This window comes from Lampris incognitus, chromosome 6 (assembly GCF_029633865.1).
Source record: "Lampris incognitus isolate fLamInc1 chromosome 6, fLamInc1.hap2, whole genome shotgun sequence".
In the NCBI taxonomy this organism is placed as follows: domain Eukaryota; kingdom Metazoa; phylum Chordata; class Actinopteri; order Lampriformes; family Lampridae; genus Lampris; species Lampris incognitus.
In genome coordinates this window covers 12,865,700-12,878,433 of record NC_079216.1, presented here as the reverse complement: position 1 = coordinate 12,878,433, position 12,734 = coordinate 12,865,700, and the positions used below count along the sequence as shown (strand labels likewise).

The window sequence follows — 12,734 nt, the reverse complement described above, 5'->3', positions numbered from 1 at the left end:
GCATATTGCTGGTTAAGTTGTTTACGAAATTTATGCTTAACCTTGCCTGAAAATGAGCATTAAGAAAAGTTAATGCAGGATTTAATAATTTACAAGATATAAGGGCACAAATTCAGAAGAACAAAATGGCCGTTTTGAGCAAAGATCGTAAAAACGCCTTTTTTTTCTCCAACATCGCATCATATTACATAAAAGCAGGGAGTCGATCTCCTCGGCACTGCCTCAGCTCCATGTGCAGTAGTAGGAGGTAGTGAATCTGAGCGGTCGTGATATAGTGAGTTTGACTTTTTTTTCAGTAGTTTTATATTGCATTTCACCATTTATCATCATGGTAAAGTATTGTGTTTGTGCAGGTTGCACAAACTCGAGCCTGTTAGGATTCAAGTCCACAATTTTCCAAACAGGGAAAGGAACGGTGCTAACTTTCATGCAGGTGAAGAGACAGGATTTCACTGGTGAATCTTATACCAAAAACGCTGTCGTGTGTGGTGCTAATTTTTGGCCGGAGGATTATCTTCCCGGTGATATGATCGAGTTCAGGATGGGATGCTGAAGCCAGGACTGCGTGAGATTGACAGTTGGTGTGGTTCCTTCAGTGTACTCAGTGGCTTCATCAGGTTCACCACCTGCAGCAGTTTCTGGTTCTGCCACTGGCAGAAGTAATGGTCACAAATCCATCAGAGATTTACTTCAGAGAATGTTGCGAGAGCTTTTTTTAACTTTTAAAAATATTTACATAATGCTTATTATACTCATAAAGTACACATATCTCATGATTTTCTATTTGTGTATTTTGATGTTGAGCAAGATGCAAATTAGACCCCCCCCCCATAATGGTAGAGCACTGTGAAAAGTAGTGTGGGGTTATAATATACAGTGCAAGATACGACTGATACAAGAGCATTAGTTTCTGTTATGGGTAAATATCAATACTCCTGCCGGTATTAGACGACCAATCCTAGTTTTGTTACAGCCTGATACATGATAGGAATCTTTACAACGTTGTGATATGAACGCCACAATATTTTTGGAAGTTTTGGATATGTGTTTTTGTCTTTTGTGTTGCACTGCTGTGGGCTGGAGGAAACGAAATTTTGTTTCTTTTGTGTAAGCAAGTACATGAAATGAAATGACAGTAAATTGTTCCTGATCCTGACTGTTGGTACCCTGACAGCTCACGAAGATAATGCTGCATTCCTCCTGGAAAGTAATGTAATTAAAAGCTACTTTGTCATGTGTGAGGGCAACTCATATACAGTTGCAATCAAAATTATTCCAACCCCCATTGCATAGGTTTATTGGCAAAATGTACAATTTTTCAGCTGTTTGCAATCAGCAAATTACACAATAACAGTTTAAATAGTTCAATAAAACTAATATTACAAGGGTTTTATCCAAATTCAACACTAAATGTTACTTTTAATGACTACTGCAGTCTCAAATTATTCAACCCCCTGAATAGAATCCCTCATAAGAGCACACGTTTGCAAATCAGGTGTTGTCTCAAGCACACCTGATGCAACTAATCAAAGGCTTCATTAGTTGCATCAGATGTGCCTGAGATAGAACACATCAAATACCTGGACTGGCTAGGGGTTTGTTGACAGTGATGTTTGATTGCATTTTAGAAATATGGCTAAGACAAGAGAATATTCCAAAAAGTTAATAGAAGAGATAATTGCCTTGCACAAACAAGGAAAAGGAAACAAAAAGATAGCAAAGGCACTGACTGTTCCTAGAGATACAGTTGGAAGCATAGTTCGCGAGTTCAACGTTAAAGGAACACTGGCTACACTACCTGGACGTGGCAGAAAGAGGAGGCTATTAACGGCTGCCACCAGATTCCCAAGGAGGCAGGTGGTCAAAAACCCTCGAGTGACTCCAAAAGACCTGCAGCAAGACTTGGTGGCAGCAGGCACTGCGGTTGCAGTTTGTACAGTAAGGCGCATACTAAACGCTGAAGGGTTCCATGCCTGAACTCCAAGACGTACACCACGACTGACCCAAAAGCACAAGAAAAGTTGGCTCCAATACGCTCAAAACCAAAAAATAAGCCAAAGAGGTTTTGGGATTCTGTTCTGTGGAGCAATGAAACAAAACTGGAGCTTTTTGGGCCTATGGATCAGCGGTATGTCTGGAGGAGGAAGAATGAAGCATATGCTGAAAAGAACACCCTGCCTACAGTGAAGCATGGCGGTGGCTTGGCGATGCTCTGGGGCTGTTCTGCTTCCTCTGGCACTGGAAACCTGCAGTGTGTGGAGAGCAAGATGGATTCAATCAAGTATCAGGAAATACTAAACCTAATTTGCGGTGGGGGTTGAATAATTTTGATTGCAACTGTATGAACCTTTGATTACTTACTTTTAATCTTTGACCACGTACCAGCTATGCTATGTTGACATTGCTTGGATGGATGCAGTTGGTACCATAAAGTGCCTTCTCCTGTGTGAACTAGTGAAGGCCTGTGATTAACTTTTGATGGCAGAGGAATATGTAGGAGACTCACTTGAGTGTCACAAGGTCTGAAAGAACGGTCCTGGAGAATTACAAGCTGGAAGATAGGGATGAGGGGAGACCTGACCTATGAACTCTTTGAGCAAGTTCTGTTATCCATTAGGATGACAGTCCAGCAGTAAAGATGAGCTACTTCTTCCAACCAGGATTAGAGAGAAACTCTGGGTATACACCACTGTGACCATAACTCAGACTTGTTTGCAATTAACATGACTCAGCAGTTTGTGCTACAAGGTAGAAAGGGAGTGGGCTCTGACATCAGGGCACACACTTAAGTATCTAGGCTTGGGGGCATCCGGGTGGCATGGCGGTCTGTTCCGTTGCCTACCAACATGGGGATTGCCAGTTAGAATCCCCGCCTTGGTTGGGTGTCCCTACAGACACAATTGGCTGTGTCTGCGGGTTGGAAGCCGGATGTGGGTATGTATCCTGGTCACTGCACTAGCGCCTCCTCTGGTCGGTCGAGGTGCCTGTTTGGGGGGAGGGGGAACTGGGGGGAGAATAGCATGATCCTCTCACATGCTATGTGAGATTGACCAGAAGGATAGTGCAAATGGCAGAAGAACTAAAGATAACTGCCAAAGAGATACAAGCTGAACTCCAAGGTGAAGGTACATCATTTTCTGATCGCACCGTCCGTCGCTTTTTGAGCGAAAGTGGGGTCCATGGAAGAAGACCCAGGAGGACTCCACTTTTGAAAGAAACATAAAAAAAAACCCAGACTGGAATTTGCTAAAATTTATATTGACAAGCCACAATCCTTCTGAGAGAATGTCCTTTAGACAGATGAGTCAAAACTGGAGCTTTTTGGCAAGTCACATCAGCTCTATGCTCACAGACGAAAAACATGAAGCTGTCAAAGAAAAGAACACCATATGTACAGTGAAACATGGAGCTTGATTATGATTTGGGGCTGCTTTGTTGCACCTGGCACAACTTGAATCTGTGCAGGGCACAATGAAATCTCATGACTATCAAGGCATTCTAGAGCAAAACGCACTATCCAGTGTCAGAGGCTCTGTGTCAGTTGCAGGTAACAGTATAATGACCCAAAACACACAGCTAAAAGCACCCAAGAAGGGATAAAAATAAAACATTGGACTATTCTGAAGTGGCCTTCTGTGAGTCCTGATCTGAATCCTATCAAACATATATGGACAGAACTAAAACTTGCCATCTGGAGAAAGCACCCATTAAACCTGAGACAGCTGGAGCAGTTTGCTCAGGAAGAATGGGCCAAAATACCTGTTGCCGTCTGGAGAAAGCACCCATCAAACCTGAGACAGCTGGAGCAGTTTGCTCAGGAAGAACGGGCCAAAATACCTGATAACAGGTGCACAAGTTTCATTGAGAGCTACAGAAAACATCTGATTGCAGTGATTGCCTCTAAAGGTTGTGCAACAAAATATCAGGTTAAGGGTCCCATAATTTTTGTCCAAGCCATTTTCATTTCTTTTATAATTTACAATATTATGTTAAATAAAAAATCAAAAGCAACATCTGATTCCTATGAAATGTGGAATAGACAATGGTGGATGCCAGTTGTTTTTGTTAGTTTCAAGTCATTTCATATAAAATTGAGCATTTTCTTTTCTTTTTGTGGGTACCAATTCGAGCACGTCTGTATATCTATGAGCTAATGCCGGTGTCGGTACTTGATCTACTCGCCCTGCTCGGGGTCCTGCGACTACAGATGACATCACTACTTCACACATTATGATTGGGTAGGGCTTGGGTAGGGGCTAGTTGAGTTTAGGAACAGCGGGAAACAGTAGATTGATGTTAGATGCAGCTCGGGCCTTTGGCCCTCGCGTGCATTCACTCGTCCGAATAGGGGGGCCTGAGTCTCACTCCTTAGATGCAGCTCAGGCCTTTGGCCCTTGCACCTTTACTAACCAACTCTTTGTCAACATGGATTGTAAAAAACACACAGCTAAATAACTATAAAGCTTGCGTTAAACAATGCTAGCTAGCAACATAATCTATGATGTCATATGTAGTCGAAGGACCCTGAGTCAATATTGCACCTGAGCAGAAATGGAACCCACACCGGTCACCCACCAAGACACCTGCCCAGTTCTGCTCACAACACAATTCATTTCTCTCCTCTGACTAGGGCTGAGCGATATGGGCAAAATCAAATACCATGACATTTTTGACCGAATACCTCAATATCAATATTTTGAAGATATTGTAGAGATAATTGGTGGGCTCACAAAATATTTACACAATGACATTTTTGATAAACACTCATTAATAATGTGCACATTATGTCCAAACAGGTAGAGACAAATAATATAACAGCTAGAACAGTCTAATAAGTTCAGAAAAGTGCGTCTTTTTACTGTAATGCAGTCTAAAAACCGGGAAAGGACAACACTTATGTCATATCATGATATTACGATATCCTAAATCCCAGACGATATCTACTCTTATATCACGATATCGATATGATAGATATTTTGCCCAGCCCTACCTCTGACCATTATTCCTTCTAACCCTGGTCTGTTCATGGTCTCTTGGATGCCTAGCAGGCTCATAATTGTAAGGCTGTGTCCAACACATTTGTCTGAATAAACATTCACAACATCTTTAGTGTCAAAACTAGCATTGATACCCATGAATTTCTTATTGTTCAACTTAATCACTCTCGAAACTCTAACCTTAACCTAACCTCAAGCTAACACTGAATCCAGATGTTTGCCCTCCGGACTTGCAGACTTGTGCCCTCGTGGACTTCTTTCGTTCGTGCTGTGACACATTCACTGTCATCACGTCAAGTCTGCAAGGGTGAGAGACGTGACTTGCCCGAGTAATTGTTGTACACCCTACACGATACCAGGCAACCAGGGTTGCCTTTATCTCCTTTCAAGGTTCTTCCCTTTCATTTCGGCTTGCTCACTCGACACAGGACCATTTGCCTTCATCTCACTGGAAATTTTCTGAGAAGAATCCACAATATTCCACAATGTCTTTATGCATGCTAAATAATCGAGGTAAGGAAATCAGTGAAAGTTGAATCAGTTCATCTCGACATGTTTATTGAGATTTTATTCATCGCTCGTCTCAGTGACCTCTTCAGTCTCAACTGCCTGCAGGTATCCCCACCCTTATAAACAGAAAAGTGGCATTACGACCGAAAACAACAATTGGTTTCATATGCTAATAATAGGATTGTGACCGGTTATTTTCTTGCCCGGTGCGGGATTCGATACGATGTGTACTGCACCGCAAGGGGACGTCACTAACCGCTCGGCTAAAGGATCAGATCCGTTAACTAGGAGCTAACGTGTCTTATTAGTAGTTTACAGGATGTTTGGATATAACGTCACGAACTACAGATGGAGGGCAGGCAGGAAGTGATTTTCTACGTAGGAAGCACCATCACAAACTTTCGAAATGCCAATGTTTGGCGTCATTAACTGAGAAACAACAAGGAGATTTTATTGAGTACCAAAAGTTGTTATTCATGGGGGGGTGCAAGAAACTGTCCGAAAACGGATGGCTTGCGAACCGTCGTCTGCGGTCGGGAGGAGCGGAGTCGGATAACGAGCGTGTGCAGGGACCACTTCGTCAAAAAAAAACACTCTTCATAACATAAGGATCATGTCCAACATATTGTAACGTGCATGGATAAGAAGACACTCTGGCCGCTGGCCGCTGACTGGTGGGTCTGACCCTTTAGTCGAGCGGTTAGCGATGTCTCCTGCGGTGCGGGCGATACTGGTTCGCTTCCCGGCCGCGGCAGTTCCTGTGGTTGCGTTGTCCCCCGAATTCGCTACAATATCTCACTTTCTGATTGTACTTTTCTCTCATAATATCGTCTAAATTAGCACAGTTCGGGCTAAACTAGCTCCATGCCGCTTTTCACTTCCTGCCCTCCATCTGAATCTCGCGCGTCATCAGAATCACGTGACTGCATACAATTAACTAGAGTTACAATGGTCATGTTATGTACTATTCACATAGGATTTGGGAACGTTTCCAATCACAGCATTGTAAGACGGCGACAGATGTACCCCCCTCCCCCTGTTCAGGGATGGTCGTTCCCTCTTCACATAAATGGCCTCTTTGACTCCCCGATCAAACCAGCGTTCCTCGCTGTCAACGATGTGCACAATGCCGTTATTGCAAACATTCCCAAATCCTCTGTGAATACAACACGTGGCCATTGAAACTCAAAAGTTAATGGTCATGCCTATTTGCATATGAAACCGATCGTTGGTTTCGGTCGTTATGCAGCTGTATTATTTATGAGGGTGGGTGTACCTGCAGTCAGTTTAGACTGAAGAGGTCACTTAGATGAGCTATGAAACGTTTCTGTCAATAAACGTAGTGTCCAGGTGTACCGATTCAACTTTCTCTGATTTACAGAAATTGCTCTTTAATTACCTTGTGATACGCATAATGAAACATGTATAGGGAAGGCTGCAATGAAATGCATTTTGATTACCTCTATGGCCTATACATCAGCAAATTTCTGTATCATGATGTGGTTGAATTATTTCAGACCTATATGATTTAGCAACGTGTTGATATGACAATTGCTTTACACATTCATAATGGTCGTTTTGGCCTTTTAGTCTGGAAAAACTACAACGTCGCGTCCAATATTGCAATGAACTGTGGGTAATTAAATCAGTGAAGCATATTTTTTTTAATGAAAATCTAGTCCTTCATAATTTTCTTACACGTTGATTCACATGGGTCCCCAGCATTCAAACGGCTCTTGGACTAAACGTAAGTGTTGTCATACAGGCTAACCGGTGTTACCATTCATGCTAGCTAGCTAACGTGTTAACAGTGCAATGACAAAACACCGTGTTCGGGGTTAATTCCGGGGTGTACGAGCCTTGCCTGCAAACGCCGCCTCGGTCTCGTCAGGACTCGGCAGAGACTCGGCTCCTACTTCGACGTACGCCGACTCTCCCTTCACGGTCATCGACGCGGCTTCGGCGTCCGACTCGGTATCCGAACCCACCACCCCCTCAACCACCGGCCCGCTTAGCGGCGCTTCGTCCAATCCTAGCGCCTTAGTCGCCGAGTTCGCTTCGTCCATTCTTGCTACGAACTAACGACTGAAGCCGAATTTTACCGGGCAGCAGTCGGGGGGGGGGTGCTTGGGTGCCCTCCCCGGTCATGCAAAGAGAATGGTGTGCAAAAAAATAATAACACAAAATGCCGCAAAATGAAGAAACTCTAATTAAGCATATGCAAGGCTGTAGGGCAACATAAGACTCGATCGACGAGATGGCGTCGTTTGTTTTCTTGCGTTATTTTTTTTCCCACCCGCATTATGTGAAGACCCGCCCCCACTCTGCCTCTGATTGGCTTACCCTAAGCCTAACCTCGTCCCAACCCCGGCCATAACCAACGGAGGCGACAAATACTAGCCAATACGAGGCAGAGTAGGGCGGGTCTTCATGAAATGCGGGTAGGAAAAAATAATGCTGTTTTTTTTTTTCATCGACTCACGGGAAAATGTACCGGAAATTGCCGACAAAACCCGAACGCATACGAAGCAACGCGTTTCGTAAAGACGTGTTGAATTTGACATTGAATTAAAGCACATTCAAAGATCCGTGTTTCGGATCTTGTTAAAAAACAAAAATATCGTTATAAAATAAAACCCTCAATCCAGTCAGATATTCTATAAATATAATCATTTATTACATGTGACAAAATCTCAGGTCAACTGTACAATTTATTATAGATTTATTACACCAACAGGTATCATCTCCTGATAAGCTTTAAACAAAGGAATGATGTGAAGGCAAAGCTAGCTCTCCAGCCTCCTGGAGTTTTTCCACTTACCCCTGTCAAACACAGCTAAATTAGTGGTTCAGGTGTCAAGATGGAGACCAGAGTTGAAAGGTATTTAAATAACAAGGAAGAAAAAAAAAATCACAAAAAAGACATAAAACACAGGTGAAAAAGAAAAAGTTGTTTTCACTGTGGTGTCCCAGAACATCAACAGAAAACAGGTATACATCAATGTAACAAAGCCATAAACCCTTCAATAAAAAAAAGCATGTCTAGTTGCTTGGTTCCTTTTGGAGAGGGATTACTTTATATAGTTCTCTGTTAAAGATGGAGAATTGCACGAACTTAACGCCCCTCACTTGACAGGAGATTACTGGGCTTCACAAGTACCTTTTGTCCTTACCATCCATTATCCAAACCGCTTATCCTTACTCAGGGTGGCGGGGATGCTGGAGCCTATCCCAGCAGTCATTCGGCGGTGAGCGGGGAGACACCATGGATAGGATGCCAGGCCATCACAGGACTGACACACACATTCACACCTAGGGATAATTTAGTAGGGCCAATTCACCTGACCTATATGTCTTTAGACTGTGGGAGGAAACTGGAGCACCTGGATGAAACCCACAGACATGGGTAGAACATGCAAACTCCAATCAGAGGACGACCCGGGACAACCCCCAAGGTTGGACTACCCCGGGGCTCAAAACCAGGACCTTCTTGCTGTGAGGTGACCGTGCTAACTAATTTGTGACAAGCCCACTTTTAATCAGTGAAGTCATCATAAAAATAAATTGATTTCAGAGACTTGGCATGTAGTCTGACTCGCACACAACAGTTGACTTAGTCTCGGTTACAAAAGCACGAGTTATATCTTCTAATCTCATGTTACTTTCGTTTACAAAAAGTCTAGTTAATACCACCCAAGCAAACAGTTTATAATACCACCTTTCAACTAGTTTCCATATCTATTGTAATTTATTAACTTTTTGCTTACAAACTATAAACCTTTAGGAAAAATTGTTAGTTTGCACTGATTATACTCATACATATCTAAATTTTACATATGTACATTCACTCTTTATGCCTTCCACACCATATTTACAAATGTTGTTACTTTGATAGTTCTAATAAATATGTGCATGGATTTTTTTCTCTCATAAAACTGAGATGTAAGTTGCATTTCTGGATGTGCGCCCACATGGCATGAGATAAAACTTTTGCTAAGACTATTCCTAGCCTCCTGAAACTTAAACCTAAATCATGTCAGCATTAAGGAAAAAAAAACAAAAAAAAAAACCCAACTGAAATAGGGAGCACAAGGGCTCATCCATGTTATCCATTTCCCAATTGTATAATTTTACAGACCTTAGTTTCCTGATGGGATTTTGAAGTTTTTTTCTAGAGATTAATATGATGTAGGGCTGTATAATATCTATATTACGCATGAACTTTTAAATTCAGCTTGTTTGATTCTTTTTCCAGACTTTTCCTGAAATATGGAAAAACCCTGTAACAAAGTAGTGAAATCAGTCAGGCCTTGTGTCCTTATCAAGCTCAGCTCTGGATCCTAGAGACCAAGTAGTACAGCAAGAAGAACACCAGTACAAGTCCAATTGAAACGTAGCACATGATCTTGCGGTTATCCCGGCTGGATCGTACCATGGTGGAGAATCTCTTTACGCTGCCAGTCAACAGCCCAGTGGCACTCAGGAAATTAGAATCCTAAAAAGGTAGAAGAGGGAGTAACATTAGTACATTGGTTTTCTTATTACAATGTGAATAAACACTGGGACATTTTCCTTGTTACTACAACTGAAAATGTTCAGTGATTAGGAGTCAATACTTCTGTCCAACAAAAACATAATTTTTGTGGGGGTATATCATTTCAGTATCAATATCAATATAATAAGTGCACTTATCAACTTATGTGATACAAATATCAGACATTCTAAAGATTAAAACCTTGTCTACACAAAGCATACACTTACCATGCCATCCAGATACATATTCTGTTCCTCTGCTTCCTTGTCAATATCATAAGCAAGCTGTAACAAGGCAAAAGATATGGTAGAGCAATCACTATTGGGAACATAATCCGTTTACTGTTTATGGACTCGTGTTCACCGATGAGATGAATGTAATCTTTGCCCAAGACCTCAGGACTCTGACGACTTTTTATCAGACCGTATGCATGTATGTATGTATGTATGACTGCTGAGGTCCTGGCCAACTCCGACAAAAACAGAAAACTTCATCATGCTTTCATCTACTCAGCGTTACGCTACTTCCAGCTCCCATTCTTTAGTGGACAACTAAAAAGCCAACTTGTCACTTACCGATTTTAGTCTGGAGACTTTGCCTGCGAGGTTTTCAGCCAAACGCTTGTTTTCGACATCCAACATATCGTCAACAGCGCCATTTCCTGTGCATAGCCAAATATCGATGAACTGGTAAGTTAAAGTCATCATTGTTATTCAATAACAATAATTACGTGAAGAGAAATGGTGTGATAAGGAATGGCGTGTATAAATACGTTACAGTGATGAAACGAGGAATCAAGAATTTAATGTACATAAAAAGTTTTGGGTATATGCACCAGCAACTTGTGTCCCAGCCGACAAAGCCCCATGTACTACTACAGAAGCTCAGCTAGCTAGCTAGCTAAATATGAATATTAGTTCTCTAGTCGTGCTAAAGTCCATGTCGATAGTTTAGCTGTGTCCTTTTTTGTCCACATAAGATTATGTCAACAACTTTAGACTGTCAAGAAGCGTTTACTTTTTACACCGGTAAGTGTTAGTTTACGTGTCATATTTACCTCTGTTCCAGTCAGCCATGTTGGTTCTTCTTCTTTAGTTTAAGCGGTTGACATCCAGCTTCAGCGTGTAGTAACGCCACCTCCTGGCTGAAATGTGGAATTTCCTACACTTTCGGGAACTATTATATTAACGTCATTTTTTAAATCATATTTTACCATTTTTTGCTAGCAAAAGTACAAAATATAACAACAACAACAAAAACAAAAATCCATTAGTTAGTCGATACAAAAAGGATATTGAGATATTCTGACACCAAGTGACATAGAGCAGTGTTTCTCAACCGGGGCCCGCGGACCCCTAGTGGTCCGTGGTGTAATTGCAAGGGGTCCGTGAAAATATATCTTTAAAAAAAGATCCTATGACATTTATAGAAATAGGATTATTTTACTCAAATGTGACTGAGACCTTTATCTACCTAAACTATAAAGGGTAACAGGACTTTTTTCTCTAATTACATCTGTTTCACAAGTGTAAATTATTGTATCTTAATAAGAGATCTCGCTCCCGTTTGCATTGTTAAAAGTTACTGCATAAAAATTCTTTTGTTACATATATCTGAAAGTTACTGCATAAGAATTCTGTTTTGTTAACTATATCTAAGTTACAACTGAAAGCTCTTATTTTTGCCCCAAAGAGTGAATAAATGCTATAATGCAATTTAAAATGCAGTTTCTACTGTTTCTATCAAATTGCAAGCCCCCTCCCCCAAGATCAGGTGGAGGGGTCCTCAGGGTAGATCAAAAATACGCAGGGGGTCCAGGACCCCAAAAAGGTTGAGAACCACTGACATAGAGGGTAGCATGTGGACAGTGCTGAGTGACAGTTTACATGCCAGATCAAAAAAAAAAAGTTTCCTCAGTGGTTGACCCAGTACAGAGAATTTTATCCATATACTGTGATACATTCCCCAGCTCTCTTAGCCACATTTCATATGTCAGAACCTTTTTAGATTTCCAATATTGGGTAACACTTTAGTATGGGGAACGTAGTCACCATTAATTAGGTGCTTATTAGCATACAAATTAGCAACATATTGGCTCTTAATTGGTCATTATTACGTACTCATTAATGCCTTATTCTGCATGGCCTTATTATACAACCAGTAAGCCATCACCTATGAGTTTTCTCTCTATAACCTCAGAATTATTGCTTATTAGTAGTACCATCTCAATATGCTTTGCTTATTATGGACTTTATAAGGTGGTAGTACCACAAGAAGAGTTATTCTCCCCTACTAACACTTAATGAACATGGTCTGTTCTTACATAACAAAACACAAAACTACAAGTGTTAATAGTGTTAAATTACTGTAAATTAAGTTTTTGTTACTTAGAATATGTTCCCCATACTAAAGTGACATCTTGATCATTACTAATTCACTAGTAATTAAGTTTTTTTATGTTCCCCATACTAAAGTGTTACCCAATAGGGTAATAATAGTTTTCTGACTAATACGGAGAAGGATATGGCCCAGGTGTCCAATCTATTTTTCACAGTGCCTGGTTCAACAGCTCCAAACAGTTCAATTACTGTGGCTTGAGTAACCTTCCTGCAGAAAGTGTCTTTATGCATGCTCGGTAATCAAATCAAATCAATTTTATTTGTATAGCCCAATATCACAAATTACAAATTTGC

The 12,734-nt window shown here is 41.3% G+C and overlaps 2 protein-coding genes across 4 annotated transcripts in view; both read right to left on the bottom strand.

Moving 5' to 3' along the window:
- deaf1 (DEAF1 transcription factor) overlaps positions 1 to 7,655 on the bottom strand; it is a 61,508-nt gene extending 53,853 nt beyond the window's left edge. For both annotated transcript variants that reach the window (XM_056282133.1, XM_056282134.1), the window contains exon 1: positions 7,372 to 7,655. In XM_056282133.1, coding sequence (XP_056138108.1) covers positions 7,372 to 7,573 — 202 coding nt within the window. In that variant the 5' untranslated portion in view covers positions 7,574 to 7,655. The remainder of the gene's footprint in view (positions 1 to 7,371) is intronic.
- Positions 7,656 to 8,196: 541 nt separating this feature from the next.
- Positions 8,197 to 11,117, bottom strand: bet1l (Bet1 golgi vesicular membrane trafficking protein-like). 2 transcript variants are annotated; one of them, XM_056282095.1, is made up of 4 exons: positions 11,099 to 11,117; positions 10,617 to 10,702; positions 10,269 to 10,325; positions 8,197 to 10,002 (listed from the first exon to the last, which is right to left on the bottom strand). In XM_056282095.1, exons 1-4 carry the CDS (start codon positions 11,115 to 11,117, stop codon positions 9,835 to 9,837), a joined length of 330 nt encoding a protein of 109 aa, XP_056138070.1. In that variant the 3' UTR covers positions 8,197 to 9,834. The 2 variants fall into 2 exon arrangements, with proteins under 2 accessions (XP_056138070.1, XP_056138071.1); XM_056282096.1 differs by lacking the exon at positions 11,099 to 11,117 and adding an exon at positions 10,853 to 11,021.
- Positions 11,118 to 12,734: the final 1,617 nt, after the last annotated feature.

What these genes read in the sequence shown, in the direction of transcription:
- bet1l (XM_056282095.1), bottom strand. An exon ending in AAGTCTCCAGACTAAAATCG is followed by an intron (nt 10,326 to 10,616) that starts GTAAGTGACAAG and finishes GCCTTGTTACAG; the next exon opens with CTTGCTTATGATATTGACAA. An exon ending in ATATGTATCTGGATGGCATG is followed by an intron (nt 10,003 to 10,268) that starts GTAAGTGTATGC and finishes CTACCTTTTTAG; the next exon opens with GATTCTAATTTCCTGAGTGC.